The 26,279-nt window shown below is 31.2% G+C and overlaps 3 protein-coding genes and 2 non-coding genes across 8 annotated transcripts; 2 read left to right on the top strand and 3 right to left on the bottom strand.

Annotated features, from left to right (window-relative positions):
* The first annotated feature begins 846 nt into the window (after positions 1 to 846).
* On the top strand, positions 847 to 7,197 carry LOC103504476 (MACPF domain-containing protein At1g14780). Its single transcript, XM_008468823.3, has 8 exons — positions 847 to 1,323; positions 1,421 to 1,662; positions 4,843 to 5,047; positions 5,634 to 5,708; positions 5,804 to 5,987; positions 6,073 to 6,239; positions 6,334 to 6,398; positions 6,480 to 7,197. The coding sequence occupies exons 1-8, from the start codon at positions 1,087 to 1,089 to the stop codon at positions 7,144 to 7,146; spliced, it is 1,842 nt and encodes a 613-aa protein (XP_008467045.3). The 5' UTR covers positions 847 to 1,086; the 3' UTR covers positions 7,147 to 7,197.
* Positions 7,198 to 10,952: 3,755 nt separating this feature from the next.
* Positions 10,953 to 16,049, top strand: LOC103483034 (probable RNA-dependent RNA polymerase 1). The gene is made up of 5 exons (XM_051090429.1): positions 10,953 to 10,990; positions 11,740 to 12,301; positions 12,607 to 14,441; positions 14,656 to 14,806; positions 14,961 to 16,049. Exons 2-5 carry the CDS (start codon positions 11,777 to 11,779, stop codon positions 15,798 to 15,800), a joined length of 3,351 nt encoding a protein of 1,116 aa, XP_050946386.1. The 5' UTR covers positions 10,953 to 10,990; positions 11,740 to 11,776; the 3' UTR covers positions 15,801 to 16,049.
* A 3,419-nt stretch (positions 16,050 to 19,468) lies between these two features.
* On the bottom strand, positions 19,469 to 24,855 carry LOC103504467 (putative B3 domain-containing protein At3g24850). Of its 4 annotated transcripts, XR_007823785.1 has the most exons (4): positions 24,706 to 24,855; positions 24,378 to 24,500; positions 22,182 to 22,258; positions 19,469 to 20,363 (listed from the first exon to the last, which is right to left on the bottom strand). XR_007823785.1 is itself a non-coding variant. In XM_051090430.1 (3 exons), exon 3 carries the CDS (start codon positions 20,348 to 20,350, stop codon positions 19,607 to 19,609), a length of 744 nt encoding a protein of 247 aa, XP_050946387.1. In that variant the 5' UTR covers positions 20,351 to 20,363; positions 22,182 to 22,258; positions 24,378 to 24,525; the 3' UTR covers positions 19,469 to 19,606. The 4 variants fall into 4 exon arrangements, 2 of the variants coding, with proteins under 2 accessions (XP_050946387.1, XP_050946388.1); XM_051090430.1 differs by lacking the exon at positions 24,706 to 24,855 and having other exon boundaries at positions 24,378 to 24,525; XR_007823784.1 differs by lacking the exons at positions 19,469 to 20,363; positions 22,182 to 22,258 and adding an exon at positions 22,375 to 23,353.
* Positions 22,161 to 22,242, bottom strand: TRNAS-AGA (transfer RNA serine (anticodon AGA)). The gene has a single exon. It is a non-coding gene; the product is annotated as a tRNA-Ser (tRNA).
* A 1,144-nt stretch (positions 24,856 to 25,999) lies between the features above and the next one.
* On the bottom strand, positions 26,000 to 26,081 carry TRNAS-AGA (transfer RNA serine (anticodon AGA)). Its single transcript has one exon. It is a non-coding gene; the product is annotated as a tRNA-Ser (tRNA).
* Positions 26,082 to 26,279: the final 198 nt, after the last annotated feature.

Raw genomic sequence — 26,279 nt, 5'->3', positions numbered from 1 at the left:
TTATTTATTTTAAAAAATATTTAAAGAAATATATATCAATTGCCACATGAAAATTTCTAATTGGCCGATATCGCAAGAGCTAGACAAAGATGATGCTAGGGGTGAGTATTGACTAATTGAAGTCGGTTTTCCAATCAAATTGGTACTGCATTCGATTATGGTTAGTTTAGTAAATGTTCAAACCAACCATTGAAGAGTATAAATAGATCATTGTATGGTAGATCGGTCAGTTTAAACATTTGAAATTTTTAAAAAAATGTTGTCCATTTGAGTTTTCTCAAACCGATATCCATGGAACTTTTCCTTATCTTTATTAGATTGCCTTTAATTTGGTTGGTCCACTTGATTTTTCTATTTATATTGATCACCCTTAAATGATGTGCTTCAACTTTTTTTTATTAAAAAAATTAAAAATATATTTACATATGAAAGTTGTTATTATTATTATTCAACCAATTTCAATAAAATTTAATTTAACGAGATTAAAAAAATTATTAAAATACCACCACTAAAATTAAAAGTATAAAGATTATTAAGAAAGTATGTGAGAACTTGAGTTATTTGGATGAGTTAGGGTTAGATAGAAGAAAAAAAAGAAAATCAACCCCTCTTTAATTCATCATCAATCAATAATTAAAGAAGTTTACTACCTCATTATTCACGTAACTTACATTTTTCATTAAGAAAAAGAAAAATACTTACATATTATTCGTGTCAACTAGACTCGAACTTAAAAAAAGGGTAGTTTAAAAAGTTTAAATTAAAAATAAGAATAAAATTTGGAGTGGCTTGGTTGACTAGCCAAAACTTTCATAGATGACCATGTCAAAATTTCCACACAGAGATGGAGATAGAGAGAATATCCAACTTCATCATATCAAATTAAACTTTCATCCAACAAAAACCAAATTGGAAACAACAAACTTCCCAATTCCCATTTCCAAATTTCTTTTTCTCCTTCTCTCTTCAAAATTTCATCATTCTTTCAACCAAACAGTACTTGCAAATCCACGCACTCACCTCCTTTCCTTCCCCCGTTCAAATTCCTCCATCAATTTCCTTTCTTCTACTAACAAACAGACAAGAATGGCAGATGAAATAGTACAAAATGCTCTCAACAGCTTAGGAAAAGGATTCGATCTCACCTCCGATTTCCGCCTCAAATACTGTAAAGGCGTACACAGTCTCGTTCTTCTCAACCAATCTCAGAGACGAGACCTAATCGTACCTGGTTTCGGCGCCGTCAAAGACGTTTCTGTCGATATTAAATGTGATCGAGGTGATCGAACTCGTTACCAGTCCGATATTCTCAACTTCAATCAGGTAATAAACACCTAATCGCCATCCAAATTGAAATTTCTTCTTCACTTCTCTGTTTTTTTTTTTTTTTTTTTTTTGAAATTTCGTTTCTATTTTTCAGATGTCGGAACTTTTCAATCGGAAATGTTCGATTCCAGGCAAGATTCCGTCCGGATCGTTTAATTCCATGTTCGGATTTCAGAGTGGATGTTGGGCAACGGATGCTGTGAATACCAAATGCTTAGGACTTGATGGTTATTTCATCAGCCTCTTTAACGCTCACATTGATCGTTATCCGCTCCGCCTATCCGATGAGGTCCGCTCCGCCGTGCCGTCGACGTGGGATCCCCCTGCTATCGCCAGGTTCTTCCAATTCCTTAATTTTAAAGCTATTTTTTTTTTCAAAATAAAAAAATATCAATTAATTTATAAATTAACCGTAAATTAAAAAATTAGAGAGGGAGGATATAGTTTTTACTTGGAAATACTTTATGCTTCAAAGATGATGTTAATATCTTAATTGTTGAACATTTCAATTCTCGATTTTTTTAAAATATTGTTTTATAAATCTTAATTTCTCAATATTTATAATGATTTCTTAAGCTAAAAGTGATGATTTCAATGAAGATAATGGGGTAATTTTATTAAATTTTATATGGTAGTGGCTAAAGTTGAAGTTCAATGATTTTTTTTTTAAAAAATTTATTTCAAAGTTGAAATGATGGTTAAAGGACTATAATGAGTGAATATATATATATATAATTTATTTCAAAAGCTGAACCATCAAAGTAAATGGTTTATGACTTTTGTTTAAAAACTTTCTAATTAGAATAAAAATCTAACAAAATAACCCATTAGACACCCTTTATTGAATGATTAATAATTAGTAAAAATAAAAGTCGACACAAGACAACTTTTTATTGCTATAACAAGTGTGGTAAAAGAGATAGATGCAGCCATATAGTCCAACTACACCTAAGTTTTTGTCTTATTAAAATGTAGTAAAATGATTATTGACTAATTAAAATTTTAATTCTTAGAAAAAGCTAACCCAAAAGAGATATGCATATTCCATAGGCATCATTAGTAGCTATATCACTGTAAATCCTAAAATATACCATTAAGAAGCATAATAAATATTTTAATTCATTTTTTAAAAAAATATATTTAATTTTTTTTTAAAAAAAAACATTGCTAAAAAAACGTCTAATTTATGGAAAAGAAAAAACAACTTCGTGTTACCTTATTAAAGACGAACATATAATTGACAAATATATATCATAAACACCACAAAAAAGAATATATAGTAAGATTTAAGCCAATTCATATATATCATTTTCTTTTAAGTTACATGTTAAAATAATTTTGTCGAATCTATAAATTTCATATTTATAACAATTTTTTGACCAGAAAAATCAATATACGAATATTCTTTGGAATTTCGTAATAAAAATGTAATAATATGTTTTCTCTAGAAAAAAAACTATCATTTAAAAATAAAGTAAAGATTCAGTTAAAGTAGATAGATCACTGTTAAACTATGGAGATTAAAAATACTAAAATTAAATTGTTTTTAAACCTTATGGACCAAGATAATATTTTAATCCAAAATAGAAAACAATAGTAATAAATTTATGGTGTGATATGTTTGAAATATGATGAGAGAAATAGGTTGGGATTCTTGACTTGGGCAAGTGGGAAATTATTAGCTTAACAAATCTTTACCTATCAATGACAGGACAGCTATTGAGAAAGAGAATATGAAAAGTTCATGCTGCTCCAAAGATGTGTTTATCAATTCCTTTTCTCTTTATTTAAAATTTAAATTCTATTTTAATTCATATGTTTTAAACAATCTTCTAAATTAGACTTAAATAAATATATTCTTTAAAATCTATTTCAATTCAAAATTTTATTATTTATTTTTTCAATAGATTAATGATATTCTTATTACAAGAAATCTGACCAATTCATTACATTAGAAAGTCTAAAAAATATCCTTCCATTTTTGCTCTCAATTACTCTATGGTCACCTATTGGTTGTTCATGGAGTCTTGCTTCTATATATCTCTTCATATCCCAAGTCTTATTCATTCTCATGATGTAGATTTTATTTTCTTTTTAAATCTTTAATAAAGTTCATAACTATAATAAAAAAAATTAAATTACCTATGTTTATTGTTTGACATGTTAACATGCATGTCAAATAGTGTGAAACTATTCTAGCTACCGACATGGAGTATGAAGTTAACTTTTATTTTCTAGAAATTTTTTTTATTAATTTATTAACAAAATTCTACATGAACGACCCATAGATAAATTGAATTTTAAAAAATGGAGAAGTCCAAAAAATCAGCTTTATTAATTTATTTACAACATCTTATGGATTGCTGTGTATTTGGTCAAAGCTAATAAACAAATCTCGAACCTTGATTCTAATAGATAATAGTCAACTGATCTAATTGCTGGCATTATTTATTTATTGACAAAGACATAAGTGAGAGTGTGGGTAGAGGGATTCAAATACGAAGGTACATTTTAAATTAATTAAATATTTATATATTGTTAACATGTCACGGTCGTCTTGAAATAGTTAGGATTAATTTAGTTATACTCAATTATTTTGAAATAGATATTTAATTTTTATATACTATGTTAAATTGTTTTCGATCTATCTTGACTAGTTCATAAGCGATTTTAATCCTTTTGAAATAAGATCTAGTAATTGTGATTAAATGCTTAACAAATTTCAGACATAGAAATTTGTTGGGCAAGCCTCTTTTGATGATCATTTCAGGGTCTAGATTGACTTTTAATTCATTGTGTTCTAATTCACTTTTTCTACCTCTATACTAATAAATATATCATTGTTAAGATTGTTAGAACTCAAAGATATAGAAAATTGGGTAATGGTTAGGTATAAGTCTAGACTATATTTATATCTCATGCAACTTTTTTGTAATTACATCGTAAAAAGAAATTCCGTTCTTTAACAATTAAATATTTGCCAAGGTGTAAACAACCTATGTATTATTCTAACCTGAACCAATCTTTAATATATTATAATGTTCAAAATTGATAGATACTAACTATTAGATTTGGCTTCCGAAACATAAATTTCCCTATGATCATGAAATAATATGAACACTCAATATTGTCTTAGTGTACTTTACTGCAAAATTGTGTTTTGTCAAACTCAAGAAAGAAAGACAAAAACATAGACTTATATTTTGTCGCTTAGTTTATGGCCTCCAGGAAATTAGAGAGGGGAAAAATGGGCTTGGACTTAATTTTCTTCCAAAGTTGCACAGAAGAAAAATGGATATTTTTTCATATTTTGATCTTTGTTCCTTTGGACTGTATATTGAAATTTAATTGTCTAAAATACTCTTCTCATTCTCTATAATTTTTTAAAATACATGGTGGGTTTGCCTGTAATCTCAATTAGGGTGTAAGAAACTGAATCGAACTGATGAACCGAACCGATCTAATAGGACAAAAAATTGAAGTTTAAATAAAGGGGGTAAATATAATTATGGCCAGGTTCATAGAGAAGTATGGGACTCATATAATAGTTGGGCTGAGCATTGGAGGACATGATGTGGTTCTTGTAAGGCAAGACAAATCATCCAAATTGGAACCATCAGAGCTCAAAAACCACTTGGAAGAGTTGGGAGATCAGCTTTTCAATGGAGCTTGCACTTTTCCTCCACCACTTTCTAAACCTAAAGATCATCACAAACCCAAGGTATAAATGGTATACTTCTCATTTCTTATATATATCATATAATTTCTTCAGTTTTATTTGTGTTTGGAACTGCTATTTCTCTTATATGAACGAACTAAATTTTGTATGGTTAATGTTTTTTGTCCTAAATTGGATAGTCGACTTCACTGCCATTATTACCGTAATGCACTAACAACATGTATAAAATTACTGATAGTACCTCTAGCTTTTATGGCTAACGAGGGGTTTAGAGCCGTGATTGAGCTCAAGTAGAAGGGATGAAGAATCCTAGCTTGTGAGAGGACTAGTAAAGAGAAACGCGAGGGAGGGAGAGCACAATTGTGTACATATAAATAATTATTACGCTCTTAGGTACACTCTTACAATAGCAAAGGGTCATCTTTCATTACTTTAGAAACCTGAGGCAAATGGATAAATTATTTACAAAGTTTATTTGAAATGACTTTTTAAACATTTAAAGAAATAAATATTCAAAAGAAAAGCGTCTTTAAACATTTAGAGAACATCATTTCCAAACATACTCGTAGAATACTTCATAGAATTATTGTACAAATCTAAACTTGTACGTTTGCCCACATGGATGCAGATACCACAAGCTTTCAACTTGTTTGATCCCCAACTTGTGGCTTTTGGCAACTTCTCTTCTGTCAGTGCAAAAGACGTAAGTACAAGAAAACCAAAGTCTACAATATAATCAAAATCTTCTATTCAACTCTTTATGATTTTGAGATTAGTCTTTTGCTTGTTTTCTGGTAGGGAATCATAGTGATCACTTCAAAAAGAGGAGGAAGTCCAACAGCAAGTAGTCATTGTGAGTGGCTCCCGACCGTCCACGAATCACCCGACGCAATTCATTTTCAGTTCATACCGATCATCTCTCTTCTCGAAGGCATTCCGGGCAAAGGATTTCTGTCTCATGCCATTAACCTTTATCTCCGATGTACATATATGCAATCTCTTCTTCTTCTTCATCGTTGCCCTCTCGTGTTGCTTCTCTTGATCTTATATGTGTTTTTCTCTTGTAGACAAACCTCCTATAGCAGACTTGCAATACTTTTTGGACTTTCAAGTGCACAAGATTTGGGCACCCATCCATAATGATCTTCCTTTAGGACCAACTCCCAATATTTCTACTTCTCCTTCCCTTCAACTCAACTTGATGGGTCCAAAACTATATGTAAATACAACTCAGGTAAACCGTAACGACTCATCTACTTAAACTTTCGAGCCTAGCTTGTGGCGACTTCTTCAAACCTGTGATTTGAAGTATGCAAAGCTATTTATAGGTTATAGCGGATAACAAACCAGTTACAGGAATGAGATTATATCTGGAAGGCATTAAATCAAACAGGTAACAAATGTAATAAATTTTTTAGTATCATATCACTTCTATGAATTACCGTGAGCTAAATTTAAAGTTTTGTATTTGTAGGTTGGCCATTCACATCCAACACCTTCTAACTACTCCTCTTCTTCTTGAAAACAACATCACTCAACAAACTTACTGGCATTCTTCACAACATATTGCGGACGACCGTTACGTCGAGCCACTAAATCGCAACAAATTCTCACATGTATGTACAGTTCCAATCAAGTACGACCCCGCTTGGGCTACCACTTCCGGTGATGACAACTCCCCAGCAGCGTTCATAGTCACCGGAGCCCAACTCCTCGTTGTAAAACAACACGACTCAAAAACCGTCCTCCATCTTCGCCTCCTCTATTCTAAGGTCTCTAACTCGTATATCGTCCAAACCAATTGGGCCCGCCACTCCTCCGACATCTCCCCGAAGTCTGGTATCTTCTCAGCGATCAGCACCTCCTTAACTGGTGCGTCGGCTGCCCTCAAAGAGAAGCCACCCGAGGCTGCTGTGATAGTGGATTCGGGAGTTTTTCATGGTGGGCCTCCGATGTCGGTACAGGTGCAGAAGCTTGTGAAGTTCGTGGAGTTGTCGGAGATGCGTAAGGGGCCACAGGACAGTCCGGGGTATTGGATGGTCATTGGAGCTAGGCTGAACTTGGAGAAAGGGAAGATTTGTTTACAAGTTAAGTTCGGTTTGTTACATGTACTTTCAGAAACTATAACTGATGATCAATGAACTTCAATTCAAAAAACAAGATCAACAATAATATTGGTAAGTTCTTTCTTATATATGGATCCTTTTAAATCTATTCTTTAAATTATAAGTTTTGTTAGTTAGGCTCACCAATAAAAACTTACTTAGACACAAAATGAAACCTTGTTGGAATCATGTTTTTGTTTAATCATGTAGTCTTGGTTTGGTAAAATTTTGATCTTTTTTGTTAGTTTATAAATGATTTTTTTTCCATCATCTATTTTCTATCTATGTAACCTAAGTTTTGAAAAAAGAAAATGTAATTATTAAAAAATTGTTTTTATTTTTTGAATTTGTTAAAGGATTCAACTATTTTATTATTTTATTTAAGAAGATGAAAATCATAGAAAAAAAGAAAAGACTTAATTTTTTAAAACTATAATCCCAAAAAGAAAATTGATTACCAAATGGAGTTTTAGTTTTTATCTTTTATAATTAATTATGTTTTGTTCCGATTTTCATCTCTATCGGAAGACATATTTTTCAGTCAAATTTAAAAGAAAAAAGATATAAAATTCTTAAAACTAAATCAAATTATATTTGAGATCTCTTGTACTTAGAAACATATAGATGACAGTTAAACTAAACTCGTGTTAACTAAAATTATACTTTAGTCTAGATTAAGGTTTAGTTGACCAAAATTTGATGTTTTAAAAAATGCAACAATACCGATTTAATTTAGAAAAATGTATCAACAAATTAAATAGACAAAAATATTATTTTCTGATTTAATTAAAAAATTAGTTCCATTAGAAAATTTGTAGGTTCAATATATCCAAATTAAATAGGGTAGGGTTTAGAAATAACAAAACTTTTGAAAATATTTTTAAATATATCAAAACGTCATTTTGATAGACATCGATAAACATGCAATATATTGTGTCTATTAGTAATCTGGATTTATCTCAATTACTTTAATGTTCATATTTGTGAGATGTTGTAAAATTATATGTTTGTTTCTCTTGTCTTCACGTGTCACTTTTTGAAACAATTTTCCTATTGAATAATGATAGTTTCAATGAAATTTTTTCTTTGATAAGACTTGATTATTGTATTAGAAAAAAGCGAAAAGGCAACATTTTTTTTATTTGCCCTCCAATCCAATATGCTATTTCTTTTCAATTTCAAACTTTATGGTATACTTGAAAATTAAAGAGACTATCAACTATACCAAAATTCTATGTGCCCCAATAATATTATTCCAATTACCTACTTATTTTGAAAACTTATGGCCTAAGATTGGTTCTTTTACTTGCTCCACACTCTTTCTTTCTTATATTGCCAAATTTAAAACTTGTAAAAACATATTTCACAATCACCCCTTTCAAACTTTGAAACTTGACTTGTTATTCATAGTTAAAAGGTATATTTAAACTTTTTTTTTATATTTAATAAAAAGGGCTTAAAAAAAAAACCTTATAAGTGTTTGGTTACGGTTTCTAAAAAACAAATACTTACCAAATTAAACCAAACACATTTTAAGGCTTATTGGTGAATAAAGGACAATTGATAAAAGGCTACGATGAAATAAGTTTAATTCATGGTGCCTACTTACGATGAAATTAGGATTTACTCTCATACTTTCTGACACTCAAATATTGTAGAGTAAGATTAGTCGAAATATGTGTTTATTTAATACATTTTTCTATGTTTCATCGTTTAACAAGTGCAAGGAAGATCGTTTTTGTTAAGCAAACTGGTCCCACATGATTATTTCTCTTAACAACCAGCTTAAGATTCTCCCCTTAAAAATAGGATTATGTTGAACTGATAAAGTGGACCCAAGTGCTTAAGATTATTAACAAATTAGTTACTTCCTAAGGAAGTATCATCAAGTACAAATAATGGAGTTTACTAAGCTTTCGGTCGTGGTTTTTGTTGAACTCTGAAAACAAAGAAACTTGGATAGAGAAGCTCTACAAAGTCGACGTTGAAAACACCCTCAACCAGTGCCACCATTGAGGGGGAGCTTTATGTCGTTTATTATATAGTTATGATCATTATGATATTTCATAATTTAGTTCTGTCTTGAACAATTCGAAAAACAGCACAGAAGCAAAGGATCATAGTGCTGTTTCTCCAATCATAACCATGCATTCAACTGTCGTTGTAGTTGTTATTAATACAAGTCTCTATCCCGGGCAAACTGCCCCTAGATGTAGATGTGTATTCATCGAACTGGGTTAACAAACCTCGTTGTGTTGTATTGCCTGTCTATCTCCTTTGAACTCTACTCTTAACATAACTGAAACAACATCTGTTGCATATTAGACAACCATTCATATTTCAGTTTTATTTGCCTTTTTTTTTTATAGCATTTTTTAGTACAACAAATGTGTTGGGGGAGCGTGTGTGTGGGGTGGGGGAGGAGGGGGAATCAAACCTCCCATGTTTAGGATGTAAGGTCATCATTGACAGACACGAATGGATTTAGCATATGCCTAAGTAGGCTCAATCCTTCTATCAACTTTATGCTCTTTATAATACATGTGTATATAAAAAAAATTGAAATAATATTAATTTTAGATGTAAGCCTAGTGGTAAAACTGCCTCACAACCCCACCAGACCCTTCAAGTCCAAAGATTATTTTTAATAATCTATAAAGCCTCATAAATAAAATTTCTAGAACCGCAACTGTTGACAAATTTCGTATTGCATAAAGTTCCTCTCGACTTGATACTATATATATATATATATTATATAAGAATAATATTATTATTAGCTAATTAAGTGGTAAATGTAGTTTCTATCTTCCTATTAGGTTCAAACTCTATTTTTTAGATTTTTTTTTCGAATTAATTTCATTGAACTATTAAGTCACTCATTTTTGGACTTTCCAATTTCTTTATTTGTGATTTTCTTTAAAGAAAAAATAAATGTGTTTTATGATTTTTAATTAAAATGAAAATTTAAAATATGTTAAAGGAAAATTAAACCTTCCCAATCCACACCTTTTCTAAGGCAGGTTTTACCAAAATATTAAAGGAAATAACTTTGGTTATTTATTTGCTTATGTCCATATTAACCATCGGTAGGTATATGCAACCGCGAAGGCTCTTTCCTGCTCAAACTATGGACCAAAGTGTTCAATGACCATAAAGTTTCCCCTCCAATTTTTCCAATCATAAACTTAAACAAAAATACAAATGTTTAAAAAAAAAAAAAAAACTTAATTTTAAAAAAATTAGAAAAATTAAAAACGAAATTATCGAATTATTAAACAAGACCTAAATTTATATGATTTGAAGTAAGAGAAACTAACTAATGACATGAAAAAAGAACCATCCAAATGGGTCCATACAAATGGAAAACAATTGGTCACTTTTTCCAATTGAAAGTGAATAAGAAAAGGAGTATAGGAGTATGATTGTAAGAGAAGTTTTATGTAAGTTTCCAATCACATTCCTATGTAATGTGTTAAAAATATTAGAAAAAAGAAAAAGAAAAAAACCACAACTTTTTTCCATCTCAAACGTGTGGAGCCCTCTCTTTATCTCTCTATTAGGGAGGGACCCATCTAGGGAACAATTTGGATTAATAATTTAAATTATAAAATTAAAATTGAGTTGTTGAATTATGTAAAGAGAAAAAAAAAATAAATCTGAATATGTTATGTCATAAATAAGAGATTAGTGAAGAGGAGGAAAGGCACAAACTTGGTCTAGAAGTTGATGACCCAATTAACTCTTTAGGACTTGACTTTGACTAAAAGTATAGTCTCCTCCTTCTTTAATTTTTTTTCTCTATAAATTCCATCTTTTTGGATTCATATTTTCTCACACAGCTTTCAGTGTTTAATTTGCTTTTGCTTCCAATATTCTTCAGGTTCACTTTCTCTCTTACCCTAAACTTTCTCTCTTTCTATTTGAATTGTTGTATTCTTGTGATTTTGTGCAAAGAAAAAAGAAAAAAAACTGTCATCCAACTGATCAAATTCAATGCACTAATTCTTTTTTTCCTTTTAACTCAATCGATATTGATAATGTAAAATTTATATAAGTTGAATTCTACTTATTTTAACTATGATCACAATCTAACGATTGAGCTATTTTAGACTTGACAATGACAACGTACACGTTAAAATTGTATTGCAAGGATTAAAATGTTCAAAATATGTAGTTATTTTTTCATTAGCATATCAATATATATACGTAACTCCCTCCCTCATTTTTTTAGTCGTATCAATGGTGACAAGTGTGTTGATCAACATTTTGAGACATATAGTACTGTATTTTAGCTTTCAAAATTTCTTTTTTAGTTGGGTGGTAAAATTTAAAAAAGAATCTGTTTTAGATTTATTTTTGTGATTATGTAATTTACTTAATTATCCAGTTATAGTTTTGTCTTGTAGTGAACTTTTTTATTAAATGTTTTTAATTAGTTTTTGAAGTATATAGTTATATCAGTAGACGAGAAGGATGGAGCAATTTTTTAAATGTTATTTATTAAATGGATAGATGAAATGAAAATTTTATCCTCGAATTACACTACTGGAATATGAGCTCTCGATATGGTTTTGATGAAAGTAACATCACACAAATTCATGCATCCATATATTTTTACAAAACATGCAGTTGAATAACAAATTGCTACAATACAATAAACAACCACATGGAAAAGACGATCGAAATTTACGGATTTGGGCCCAAGGTGACCGTCGACGAGGTGAAGGAATTTCTCGAGAATCACACAGGAGATGGAACCGTATCGACAGTGAGGATTTCAAAACCCAAAGACGATAAAACCCGGTTCACATCTGTGACGGTCCGGTTCAAGAGCAAACTAGCAGCTGAGTACATAGTGGCGAAGGCGACAACGGAGGAGAAGAAACTGTGGTTCGAAAGTTCATATCTGAAAGCCAGAGAAGTGGAGAAGAAGGCAACAAGTGGTGGCCCCGAAATGGAGAGAATGGAAGACGTGAAGGGGCAGTTGGGAAGCATGATTTCAAAGGACAAAATGAGGGTAATTTGGGAAGGAGAGAAATGGAATGTGGAATTTGGAAATGGAGTTAGGAAATTATGGTTTTATTTGAGTTATGAAGTTGATGACTACAAAATGGAGCTTTGCTTTGAGAATATTTTGAGTGTTGAGTTTCGCTGCCCTCTCAATCAACCTTCCAAGTTTTTTCTCATTCAGGTTTCTTCTTTCTTTCTTTCTTTCTTTCTTTCTTTCTTTCTTTTCTTTCTTTCTTTCTTTTTTTTCATTACTCAAATTACAATGTCGTAAATGAACATATATATTACTTGTTTAGGAATATCAATATTTAATTAGTTTGAAAAAAGAATTGAAATTAACCAGTGAAAAATATTTAATTTATAATAACTTATTCAACTAAAAAATAAAATATATATATATACATATATGCATGATCTCCATGCATGTTAATGCGAGTATTATTAGGTTTGTTATATTATATTGAATTTTGTTTGAATTGTGTGCAGATGCAAGGTGCTCCACGAATTTTCAGGAAAACTCCATCATCTTCCTCCTCCCCATTATATTCCAACAAATCCAACAGTTTTCGTTGGATTAGGGATGTGGATTTCACTCCATCTTCCTGCATTGGACAATCTTTTACTCTATGTTTGCAATTTTCTCCTTCACATCACCTTCCTCCTTTCTTCCAAACATTGGTCGGCTACAAAGTGACCTATGCTCCGTTCATTCTCCGTAAAGGTTCTTCTTTCGTCTCAAATTCAAATTTGGTTCCTATCATTACTCCACCCCAAGCCTTTGATATCTCTTATAAAATTTTGTTCAAAATCAATGCCCTACTTCAACGTGGTTATCTTTCTGGACCGACGCTAGATGATGAATTCTTTCGACTTGTTGATTCGAGTAGATTTCATCCTGACTACATAGAGCATGCCTTAGAAAAACTCTTTAATTTGAAGGAATGTTGTTATAAACCACAAAAGTGGCTCAAAGACCAATATCTTTCATACTACGTCTCTAATCAGCTTCCATGGAAACCTAATGTTTCTCTAGATGATGGGCTAGTGTATGTGCATAGAGTTCAAATTACACCGTTGAAAGTGTACTTCTGTGGTCCGGAGGCCAATCTTTCTAACAGAGTAGTCCGTCGTTTTATTGATGATATAGATAATTTTCTTCGTGTGTCTTTTGTTGATGAGGAATTGGATAAACTTCATTCTATTGATCTAGCTCCACGTTCATCATCTCCTGAAAATAATACAAGAACTAGAGTATATGATAGAGTAGTATCTGTGTTAAAAAATGGTATAGTCATTGGTGATAAAAAGTTTGAGTTTCTGGCTTTCTCGGCTAGTCAACTAAGAGAAAATTCTTTTTGGATGTTTGCTTCGAGGAAGGGGCTAAGTGCAGCAGATATCAGAGAGTGGATGGGTGACTTTCGCCAGATAAGGAATGTGGCAAAATATGCTGCTCGACTTGGTCAATCTTTTGGTTCATCTAGAAAAACTTTGTGCGTTAAAGAACATGAAATTGAAGTTATTCCTGATGTAGAAGTTGAAAGGAAGAACATTATGTATTGTTTCTCCGATGGGATTGGAAAAATATCTAAAACATTAGCTAAGAAAGTAGCTAAAAAATGTGGTTTGACCGGTCATACACCATCTGCCTTTCAGATTCGATATGCTGGATACAAAGGTGTTGTAGCTATTGACCCTACATCCGAAAAGAAATTGTCATTACGAAAAAGTATGTTGAAGTATATGTCACTTGATACACAACTTGATGTTTTGTTGTGGAGTAAGTACCAACCATGCTTTCTTAATCGTCAGGTGATAAACCTTCTATCAACTCTTGGAATTGGGGATGATGTTTTTGTGAAAAAACAAAAAGAAGCTATAGATCAACTAGATTCTATTTTAGAAGATCCATCAAGGGCATTAGAAGTGTTAGAGTTGATGTCCCCAGGAGAAATGACTAGTATTTTGAAGGAACTACTTTCGTTTTACATGCCAAATGAAGAACCTTTTCTAAATATGATGCTATGGACATTTCGTGCAAATAAATTATTAGATTTGAAGACCAAGTCAAGGATATTTGTTCCACGGGGAAGGACAATGATGGGTTGCCTAGATGAAACTCGAACATTAGAATATGGGCAGGTGTTTGTTCATTGCTCTGTCCCTGGAAGATCAAGCGAGGGAAATTTTGTAGTCAAAGGTAAAGTAGTTGTTGCTAAAAATCCATGTTTACACCCAGGGGACGTGCGTTTGCTCGATGCTATTGATGTGAAAGCTCTACATCACATGGTGGACTGTGTTGTTTTTCCACAGAAAGGAAAAAGGTAGGAAAGCTTATTGTGTATGAATTACTTGTCTACTGAGTGTTTATCACATATCCATATTTGTTGCAAATTCATTTAATTTCATGCTTGCATGTAGCTCATTTCCTAAAGATTTGTATTAAGTTACATACATATATTCATTAGCTAGTCTATTTTTGTAGCAATAATTTTTTTATAATTATCCTTTAACTAATATTTCAATATGTTAAATTAGGCCTCACCCAAACGAGTGTTCCGGGAGTGATTTGGATGGTGACTTGTACTTTGTTTGTTGGGATTCAGAGCTAACTTGTATTAAACAAGTTAAACCTATGAGCTACGAGCCTGCACCAAGTATACAATTGGATCATGATGTCACAATTGAGGTGTGGTTTTAGGTCGTATTTATTACTATTTCAAATATGTTCATCTTTTTTGCTCTTTTTATATAATAATATGCATTCGTTTCAGATTTAAAGTTTTACAAGTAATTGTTTATTCTACAATAAGTTTGAATTAAATACGATTATTTTGATACAGGAAGTTCAAAAATATTTTGCCAATTACATGGTGAATGATGGTCTTGGAGCCATTGCGAATGCTCACACTGTCTTTGCAGATAAGAACTCTAAGAAGGCAATGAGTGCTGAATGTATTAAACTTGCAAAATTATTCTCCATTGCTGTTGACTTCCCAAAGACTGGTGTGCCAGCAAACTTGCCACGCAACCTTCGTGTCCACGAGTATCCTGATTTCATGGACAAGCCCGATAAACCAACTTATGTATCAAATGGTGTTCTCGGGAAGCTTTTTAGAGGAGTGAAAGATGTTTCATCTGATGTCAACACCTTTGAAATTTTCACTAAGGAAGTTGCTACCAAATGCTACGATCCAGACATGGAAGTAGATGGTTTTGAAAAGTATTTGAGAGAAGCTTTTGATTACAAAACTAAGTACGACTTCAAATTGGGGAACCTTATGGATTACTATGGTATTAAAACAGAACCTGAATTAGTTAGTGGAAATATCTTGAAAATGGCGAAGTCTTTTGATAAAAGGAATGACTTGGAACAAATTGCCTTTGCTATGAAGTCTCTAAGAAAGGAGGTTAGGTCTTGGTTCAATGAGAATGAAAGTAAGTATACGTATGAAGACATCGAAGACGACGAATACGCAAGAGCATCTGCGTGGTACTGTGTCACGTATCATCCAGATTATTGGGGTCGTTACAATGAAGGTACACAAAGAGATCACTTTTTGAGTTTTCCATGGTGTGTTGCTGACAAACTTATTCAAATCAAAAGAGAGAAGATGTCATTGAGGAATTCTTCTCCAATGTCATCACTACAGTACAATTTTGATGGGATGAGTTTGTACTAACTTTTGGAGGCCAAGTTATGTTTTGTATTATGACCATCTCTATAGTTTTAGCTTGTGAGATATAATACGTGTTAATATTGTCATTTTATGAAGCCTTTTTAATAGGTTTTATATGCTTAAAAGAGATTGAGATGAGATGATCAAAAGGTTTGATGTGCCTGTGTCCTTGAGTTCTAAGATGTTGGTAAGGAGAGGTTGTATTTAATTTACATGTTCCTATTTAGTGAGATCATGAATTTTAGAGTTTTACGTTTGAAATTGTATGCTTCATATAATAGAGGAAAATGATGAATTCAATAATCTCTGTCTAAAAGCAATTTGATATTTGGTGTGAGGTAGTTTAGCAAAATTTAAACAAGTTGTTGAAATTAGAGATTCCATATTAGAAAGAATGGCTCCTTTTTATACTAATTGCCCACGTAAATTGAGTATGGTCACTCTACACCTCTTTCAATCGATTCGAATCGTTTGCGATTGACTTTGATTTAGTTTACATCATACGTCGAACACCAAGAGAAACCCCTAAATTGAATCAAACTAGGCTCCACAAAACCGATCTTCCATATGAATGACACCAAAAGAAAATCACCAATATAATTCATTTGGTTTTCCATGCTTCCTCATCAACTTAAAGCGGTTCAACGTTACTCACTTGTTCTCATCACACAAAAATGACACAACATCAACTGAGAAGAAATAATATCAAATAACCTTAGTCACACGATTGCAAAAATTCCAAATGTGTCACAATATCACAAGAAAACCCACCAAATCATCCAATTTTTCATGTTTCTACATCCACCCAATTAGTCCAATGTTGTTGACCTATTCTCATAAACGATAAACCATTAACCTATAAGAAATAATTTAAAAAAAAAACCTTACTAACACAAGATTTTCAAAGTAGATAGGTTGTCATCTTGCGCTCGGAAATAAAGAAATATTGTACACTTAAGAAACAAAATAAATATATTCAAATTACACTACAAAGAAATTTCGGTTCTCTCAACATCGGATTAGACCGTTGAGAGATGAGGGATCTCCCGGTGCAACAACAAGGAGCATCGAGACATCCTCGATCTCCCGACATCGGCACTAATGCTTTGAAAAATGTATGTCAACTCCCGACGCTTACCCCAACACGTTAGGAAATAGTGAGCCGAAAAGAATTATTTAATTAATGATGATGCATATCCCGATGTTGTGCATGTATGCATCAGAAGAGGTATAGGTACTTCTGACGCTTTTAGTAAAGTGTCGAGATTAATTAGGACCTCCCGACATTTATCGGGGTACGTCGGGAATTCCCATTAAATACCCTCCTTCAGATCTGTACATCCTTTCCTGTCTATCCTACGGTGCCGCTGATGCATGCCACCTACCTTGGTTGTGATTAGATTTCGATATGTAATTTATTTTCAAATTTTGCATCTGAGTGTTGCTGAAAGTAGAATGTAAACAATTTGGTTGTTCTTCCAATCTTTAGATTTTCCCTCTTTTTATGTGAAACGTAAACAATTTGATTGTGGTATTAATTGTTTTGGAATGTAGTTTTTTCTTCTTTAGTTAGCTAGCTTGTAAAATTTAGATTTGGTTCCCACGAGATGCCTTGAGATGAAAACATAATCAATTTAGATTTTGAAACTCAGGACAAAGTTGCCCCGAGTTTTAAAATATTTTCCTTTATATTTAAATCCTCTCAACTCCATTTTTGTTAACTTCCAATAATCAAACCTATTTATCTTTTAAGTCTTTAATGATGAGCAAGGTTGGATCAAACTTAGAAATAAATTGTTAGTGTGGACTATTGTTAGTCAAAACGTTTTGGTTTTTGGTATTCATTTTAGTTTATTTGAAGTTTAAATAATGTATTTTACTTTCATGTGATTGTAGGTGTGAACTTGTCATTCGAAGATGACGTCTGGCGATGAGAGATGATGTGTTTTTGTTTTATGTATTTGTTTCAAACAAACATTATTGTAAGGCTCTTTTTTTCTTATGAAATATGTTTTAATTTTGTAAATTAAAATTTGGTATTTCAATGTAGTTATTAATTTTGTGTTTTTTTTTTGTTTAAAAATTTTATTAATTTACATCGAATAGCAACTCAAAAAAATTCCACAGGTTACAAAAAAAGGAAGATAATAATTGAAAAAAAAAGTAAAAAAAAAAAAAACATCATTTCCCGACGCACAAAGGCATCGGGAGTTGTTACTCACATCCGATGCTTCTAGTAGGCGTAGGATAGAGACACTCCTGACGTCGTACTTAAGCACATTAGGAGTTCCTTACTCCCGACGCGATTCATTCTTGCGTTGGGAGTTCTACTTCATGTTTGTGTCGGGAAATTCTCTCTCAACGGTCTTCTATGCGTCAAAAAGTCCTTTATCGAAGCACTTTTATATGTATCCCAATGCTTTGATGGCATCGAGAGAGTTACAAATTCTTATAGTATTAGTGAGAATCGGTGACTTAGCTTATTAGTTAATGAAATGGAAATTTAGTAGCATGATAGGCAGAATATAATGATCAGTTACTTTTGTTATAGTTTTAATGTAACAGCAAAATTTATATTTTTGTACTTGTGGATTTCTTTCCCCCACAACTAAACTAAAAATAAAGTTGCAATATTTAAGGGGGAAAATAAAAGAAAGGAAAAAGAGTTAAAACAAAATTCAACGTTTTCAACCAACGTTGGTGAAAATTAAAATAAATTTTAAATATATATATATATATATATATATATATATAATAAAGAAAGAAAAATTGAAAAAAAAAATTGAACATTTGATAAAATATCTACTGTCTCATAGAAAAATCTAATAAATTTTGTCATTTTTTCCTTTAGCAGTTTTGTTCCATAGAGGACAGATAATTTGTCAATTTTTTCTATTTTGGGAAAAGATTTCTTAATTTTTTTGCTCTATTGGAAAATGTCTATAAAATGAATATCAAGTTAATTATAATATAATATCTGATTGTTATTATTGGAATACTTTTTTGAAAAAAGAGTCTTAAATTCGAAAAAAATAGAGGTGGTTCGTAGATTAAAAAAAATTGAAGAAAAAACGATGTAATTGTTTTATATTGATTTTAAATTTTGAAAAAATATATAGTTTTTATTCAAATTACATAATATATCCCTAGTAATCATCACCCAATCAACTAAAGAGGGAAAGAAAAAGGAAAATTAATAGTTTCTTCCTTCACTTCACTTTTTCTCATAAGTACTTTTCTTTTTTGAAAATTTATTTTGTTTTACTTTGAATCCTTTTTAACTAAAATTATTTTTCTATGTTAAAAAAATAAATTTTATTTTAACCTGAATTGTAGGTAATCTGATTTTTTTTTTCTTTTTGCAAATTTCAAAAGTTTTCCCATTTAATTATGTAGATTCATAGGTATAAAATTTTCAAATCTATTATTGCTTCAACGTAAGTGCTAAAAGAAATAGGAGATTTCTTTTTTCTTTTAGATTTTATGAATTTTTATTAAAAAAATCTATTATTTATCTTTTATATAAAATGAGTTTTTAATATTATTTTGTAGATCATAAATGGTGTTTCTTTATGATGGAAAAAATGAGAAAAATTTAGTTGATGATTTGATATGAAAGATCGTCATCAAAGATTCTTCCTTGCTATAGCTATTAGACGAGGGTCGCTACATATAAATATCATAGTAATCACTTTTGATTAAGAATGAGGGTCGCTACATATCAATACAAATATCAAAATAATTTATTAAGGGGAGTCTTTGTTACATCAAGATAATAATAATTAAGTGTAAAGTAAGCAAATTGCTAATTAGTTTAACCTAACCACAGCAAAGCAAAGACGAGGAGGCTCAAATTCATAATCTTTTCTAAAGCACCAAAGTTGAATATGTTGTCCACTCTTCAATCCCGTTTCTTCGACAAATGCATTCCATTGTGTCATCAAACAGTATACATCTCCATTTCCACTTCCAATCTTCCATTTCTTCAAGCAAATGCTTCTAATGTCTTCAACCATATTATTCATTATCATTACATTTATCCCTTTCTTATTCTTGTTTTCTTGTTGGCTTAGCAAATTCCTCTCCTCCTCTGTTGTAAAATCAAACGCAAGTTTCTTTTTGGGCATAGACAAACGCCCTTCATTCTTGTTTAAATCTGTATCTGTGAGTTGTTTTTGAATAACCAGATTAATTTCATAGCCACCCATTTCCTCGATTCGATCTCTCATTGTCGTCGGCATCTCAGGAATTGACGGATACTCACTCTGTTCTACCTTCTTCTTCCTTCTCTGTTTCTTGATGGCAGTATTGGTCCTTGGAGGGTTCTTTCTTTTGTGAGTTTTGTTAATTTGTTGTGGTTCAACATTAGGAACAGAGTTTGCCATCTCTATTAAAACATCTGCAGCCTCCGACATAGAGATGGGAAGGTGGGTTTGAGGGTTGGATTGTTCTTTTATTTCAACACGAAAAGATCTTCTTCTTTGGGGTACATAAAATTGGTTGAAACTATGAACATTCATTCTGAAGCCTTCAACTGCTATCCTCTCTTCCATTGAAATGAAGACACTGCTAGCAGAAAATGAAGAGAATTGTTGGGAGTTCACTTATTTATAGAACTAAAACTAAACTAAACTTAACTAAAACTAAGTAGGAATTTAAGTCCTAAGTGGATTAGGAAATCTTTGGAGGAACGAGATCTTTAAGAAAAAAGGTCAAACTCCATATCTAATTCTATCTAAGATTTTCATTTAATTTATTTAATTTTTAAAGAAAATTATATTTTAATCTCAATATTTGTTTAATCTTAAACTCCACAAAATTCGGAGCGTTGGATTTTTTTTTCTTTTTCTTCACCCGTAATCTCTCTTGGAATCCTTTGTCTTACTGCTATACACAAATTTACATGTTTATGTATACTTCTTTCTTTCCTTCTTTATTTCTTTATTTCTTTAATTATAATCATTTTATTATTTTAGTGCATCTAATTAAATTTATCCCTTACCGGTGATAATTTAAGCGCTATAAAAGCAAGTTGCTTTAAAATGTCCACCATTCAAAAAATTATTATTATTATTATTATATACATTCATATTTAAATGATTTTGGAGATAATAGAGATATTTTGTTTAAGAAACTAAATTAATACTACAATTATTAAAAGAATGGGATACATATATATATAGCCTAAAGTAAAATTTTAAAAGATAATAATTGTAGTATTAATTTTTTATCCAAAGTGGCATAGACTTCAAAAAGAATTTTAAAAGACAAATGAGAATTCAAAGCTAAATCTTAAATATTTGGAATGAAAATTTTTATTTACTTGATATGAAAGGTAGGCCATAAAATTCTACGAGTTTTAAATTTATTTTTGGAGAAAGATATTTAAAAAACAAAAAAAAATGAGACTGGACTTGTGAATCTGAAAGATAAATTTCTAAAAGTTTTAAATACAATTATCGCTATAGGAAAATAAAATTAAAAAAAAAAAAAAAAAAAAGATAAAAAGATAAAAGGAAACTCAAATCAGGTATTGCGAAATTCAGAAATAGAGATTTAGAAAATATAGAAAGAGATTTAATTAAAATTTCTAAATATACTATAAGCTTGACTAATTCTAAAATATTTGATTTATTTTATGATTAACAATTTACAATTTTGAAGAAATTCAATTAACAGTGAATTGAGAAATATCTTTTAAAATAAATTTGCACACTATTTTTTAAAAAAAAAAATGGGTTCAAATTTGAAAAAATAAAAATGGTTGGAGTTCGATTTGTGGGGGAAAGAAAATTCAAGAAAAAAAATCACATATTTGTTTTATAAATTTCATATTAGAAAAACAAAATTTTAAATATGAAATAGGTAAAATGCATTTGTTTATGAGGGAAAAAAAGGAGAAATATTTTACTAATGATTTGACATGAAACTTAAGTTTATCCTCCTAATCATCATCATAATCAACAATAACATTCTTCACTCCTGTAGGTACATTTTTAAATACTATGCATTAAAATATTATGGTAATCACATTTCCTTAAAAATATTTTGTTGCTCATCTTTCTTTTATGTCACCATTCAGTCTATTCTTTCCTCTGTATTATTATATATTTATTAAAAGAAAGAGAGTTGTGTGAGGAATGTTGGGTATTTATTTATCGATGAAACTAAAACTAAAATTAAGTCAAAGTATAAGTCCTAACTCGATTAGGATATCTTCAGGGGATTGAGATTTAGTTCAAGAAAATATTAGGAAACCTTTGACTTTTTGTTTTTGTGTTTTTTGTTCTTCACCTTATCTCTCTTCAAATCATGAAAAGCTAGACAAAAAATCAAATTCCTTATTTATAAAATAATGAATAGCGTGAGCGGCAGGATTCGAACCTGCGCGGGCAGAGCCCACATGATTTCTAGTCATGCCCGATAACCACTCCGGCACGCCCACTCCTTTGACTTCAACACTAATATGTATATTTAACTAATTATTTTCTAATTATATAAGATTTGCAACTCATATTGTATGCGTAAAGTTACATAAAATAAAACATCCGCCCCTCAAAATACAACAAAATGTCAATTAAATCAATAATTCATATGAATTAACTTTTAATCCCCCATGTCTTCCAGGCATTCTAAGCAGCTATTTAATAATCTATTTTCTTCTGTGCAAAAATTCAACTACAAGTATAAAAGGAAGATACAAAATCCCTAACCCAATCCAATCTGAAATTTCTAGTTTGGATTATGATGGGTTGACCATTGGAGTTCAATTTTTGCCAGCTAAGACCTCGAGTTGGTCCATAATTTATCTCCAATCCGACCTATGCATATTACTACTAACAACTCGGGGATATTTTAACAAAGGTACTAACTTTAATTAGCAAGTTGCTAATTTAACAGGCGTGAAGCAGAGGCGATGAACTTCAGATTCATCATCTTTTCTAAGGCTCCAAACTTGAATCTCTTCTCCACTTTTCAATCGTCTTCAACCATCAAACTCTATTGTGTAATTAAACAGTAAACATCTCTATTTCCAATCTTCTACTAATTCTTTCTTCGATAACATCATCCAAAATCTTTGCTCAATAATTTACTCTCTTCCTTTATTGCAAAATCAAACTAAAAATTAATTTGTATTCATTGATTGTTCAAACTTGTATCTGTAACTTAGTTTTTGAATCACTAGTTTTATTTCTTACCCACCCATCTCTTAAATCCAATCTCTCAAAGCCCCTGACATTGACAGATACTCAGCTCTATTTTACCTTCTTCCTCTGTTTTTTAATCCTACTTGTCGATATCTCTATTGGCGTATCCGGGGGTCTTTTCTTTTGTGGGGTTTGTTTAATTTTTCTAGTTCAAAATCAAGAACAAAGCTATTGGAATATCCATCACCTCCAGCATTTACAATTGGAGTTCGATTTTGGTATTCGGTTGTTTTTTCCTACTCGCACCCAAAGATCCCTTTCTACGTTTGATTCTTTATATCCTCTCCTGACAGTCTCAAATTCTTTGATCCTCTTGACTTGTTTATATCCGGTCCTTATCAATGAGACCTGTGGATCAAATGGAAAGCGACAAGCTTTTATGGAATTTCATGAGGATGTACATTTTGTTTAAATCCCTAAATCAATACCCATTTTAAAGCTACCACGAATTGTTGTTCCAATTACCATTTTTATTTCTTAGACAGTAAAAGTTAAGTTCGAAATCAAAATATAGAGTAGAAGGAAATTGAATGGAAGTGAGGTTGAAGATGATTTGTGAGCGTTTATTCATGTGAGTAAGGAAAGTAAAACCTAATAGAAACTTTATTTCTCTTTTGATTCTACTTGTTACTGTTGGGATGAGACGTAATATAGGAAAACATTATAATGTTTATTTAAACGTACACATTTTATTTGTTAGCTAAGGTTTGAACGCTTCTAAGTTCTAACTTCCTAGTTGACGTTTTATTTAAAAATGAACATTGTTTATGTCCTCATGAACTATATATGAACCTTGAGAACATAGTCTCAATGGAACATAATAAATAAATGGAAAATCCATAAAACTATTTGGTTTAATAAACAAAAGTCCGAACTATGGCTTTGGCTTAAACAAATTTCAATATACAATTAATCATTAATTAGAAGAGAACAAATGTGCAAAGGTGTTGAGAAATTTTACAAAGTAATTACTCCGCCAGTCGGATTTGTGGAATATCAAATAAATGCAATTATGGCACTAACACACTTTGACTAAGTTTGACCCAATTTGAAGAACGTAAGATTTGAGATTTCCATCCACATTTTCCAAATATTTTCCTTTACTGTTCCAAATTTTCCATTTAATTTTCCTACCCCAACGGTCACCAACAGATTCATAAAAGGAATTAAATTCCTACATCTTCATTTCACTCCCATAAACAAATTACTCACAAATCATCACTTCATTCAATTCTCTATACTCTGTTTCAATTTCCAATTTCCAATTTCACATTCACTTTCTGTGTTTACCAAATAACGGTGATGGAGACAACAGTTCATGGGGGCTTAAGAATCTGTCATCATCTTCCTGATTTAGACAATATTTACATACCTCGGAAAAGACGTGGATCTTCCTCCGGCGCCGGCAAGAAAGAGCAACCCATTACTGAAACCGAACTCCCCTTGTCTATGGCGGAGGCTGCGTCTATTCTAATACAACTGGCAAACTCTGTTCCTGATGTTCAACGGCAAAAATTGAACAAAACACACAAGAGAAAAAACCCTCCGATACCGACGGAGGCATCAACGAGTAAGACTAAGAAACAGAGGAAGAAGAATGTAGACCAGAGTGAGATTCCGTCGATGCCGGTGACTATGAGAGATCGGATTCTAGAGATGGGTGGGTATGAAATAAGACTAGTAATTCAAAAACAACTTACTGATACGGATTTAAACAAAAACCATGGCCGTCTGTCGATGAACAAAAAACAACTGTCGTTCGATTTTGCAACAGAGGAAGAGAGTGAGTTACTGAGCGAACAAGAAAATAAGAACAAGAAGGGGATAAACGTAATGATATTGGACGATGTTCTTGAAGAAAGAATGCTTTGTTTGAAGAAGTGGAAAATTGGAAGTGGAGAAGTTTACTGTTTGATGACAAAATGGAATTTGATGGTTGAAAAAAGGGGATTCGAAAGTGGAGAAGAGATTCAAGTATGGAGCTTCAGAAAAGATGATGAATATGAAGCTCATCGTCTTTGCTTCGCGTTGGTTAAATTAGCAACTGGCTAAACAAACGTAGTACCTTTAAGTGATCTAACGACATAAAAAAGACTAACTTTGGATTGAGGGATGGAATTGGCTGAAGAAATAGGGTTTCTGAGTTGAGGTGCGAAGGAAGGAAGAAGATGGAAAATTGTGTTTCTTTATTTATTATTTTTTATTATTATTATTATTATTAAAAAATGCAAATTTAGTAAGAAAATGACACGTGGGGTTTTAGAGATTTTTTGGAGAATGAAATTTAAAGGCCCATTGGGCCCTTTTGATGTAAAGAAATGGATTAATGAATTTAGATTTCACATTGTCAAGTTTTTCCAAAATTGTACCAAAATTGTGTCATTTGCATTTCTATCTTTTTTTTTTTTTTTTTTAAATATGTTATATATACACATATTTAAGTCTACATACAAAAATATGACAATTAAGTTTGGTGAAAAAGAAATTGACTAACTAGGTGTTACAAATTTAAAATAAAGAGACTAAATTATTAATATGTTAAAAGATCAAAAATTAAATTATTATAAATTTGAAATCGTTAAAGCTAAATAGTTAAAAATCAGTATTCAAGATTTAAAATTTGTAGATGATAATATTTGACAAAGCAATTTTGAAAAAATAATAATAATAAACAAATAAAAAGTAATATATATTAAACTTAACCCTAATTCAATTTGGTTGAGTTTGGATGAATCAAAGACATTGGAAGGCCCACTCAAGAGGGTGGAAAATAGTAAAAGGTTTTAATAATGTTACTTGAAACTTAAATTATATATTGACAAACTACCAATAAACACAAAATTGATGGTCAACGTAAATTTAGATTAAGCGTGTGGCCTTGTTTTATAGGTAGAAGCTCAAACTACTTTTGTATTATTCCAAATTCTCCCGTAGTTCTAAATTTAAGTCATGATTAAAAGTTAGTTAGTTTTAATTACTAGCTTAATGAAAAAACGTGAGCGGCAGGATTCGAACCTGCGCGGGCAAAGCCCACATGATTTCTAGTCATGCCCGATAACCACTCCGGCACGCCCACTCATTGAAATTTATGTAAGTTGTTAATATTTTTTTCAAGTGGTTTTAATATATTCAACCTAATTTTCCCAAAAGTCAAAATTACTTTTTCCCATTTCTATATATTCAAATTTACTTTTATTCTCATTTTAAAATTGTTGTATCAAACTTTTTTTAAAAAAAAGAAATACTCAAAAGCCAAAGATGGAAACAGAAAAGA

Source organism: Cucumis melo, chromosome 9 (genome assembly GCF_025177605.1).
Source record: "Cucumis melo cultivar AY chromosome 9, USDA_Cmelo_AY_1.0, whole genome shotgun sequence".
NCBI lineage: Eukaryota > Viridiplantae > Streptophyta > Magnoliopsida > Cucurbitales > Cucurbitaceae > Cucumis > Cucumis melo.
This window is presented reverse-complemented; position numbering and strand designations above follow the sequence as displayed.

Coding starts and splice junctions, on each gene's coding strand:
- LOC103504476 (XM_008468823.3), top strand. CDS start 1,087: ATGGCAGATGAAATAGTACAAAATGCTCTCAACAGCTTAGGAAAAGGA. Junction 1,324..1,420: donor ATATTCTCAACTTCAATCAG/GTAATAAACACC, acceptor TCTATTTTTCAG/ATGTCGGAACTTTTCAATCG. Junction 6,399..6,479: donor GAAGGCATTAAATCAAACAG/GTAACAAATGTA, acceptor TTGTATTTGTAG/GTTGGCCATTCACATCCAAC.
- LOC103483034 (XM_051090429.1), top strand. CDS start 11,777: ATGGAAAAGACGATCGAAATTTACGGATTTGGGCCCAAGGTGACCGTC. Junction 12,302..12,606: donor CCAAGTTTTTTCTCATTCAG/GTTTCTTCTTTC, acceptor AATTGTGTGCAG/ATGCAAGGTGCTCCACGAAT. Junction 14,807..14,960: donor ATCATGATGTCACAATTGAG/GTGTGGTTTTAG, acceptor ATTTTGATACAG/GAAGTTCAAAAATATTTTGC.
- LOC103504467 (XM_051090430.1), bottom strand. CDS start 20,350: ATGGAAGAGAGGATAGCAGTTGAAGGCTTCAGAATGAATGTTCATAGT.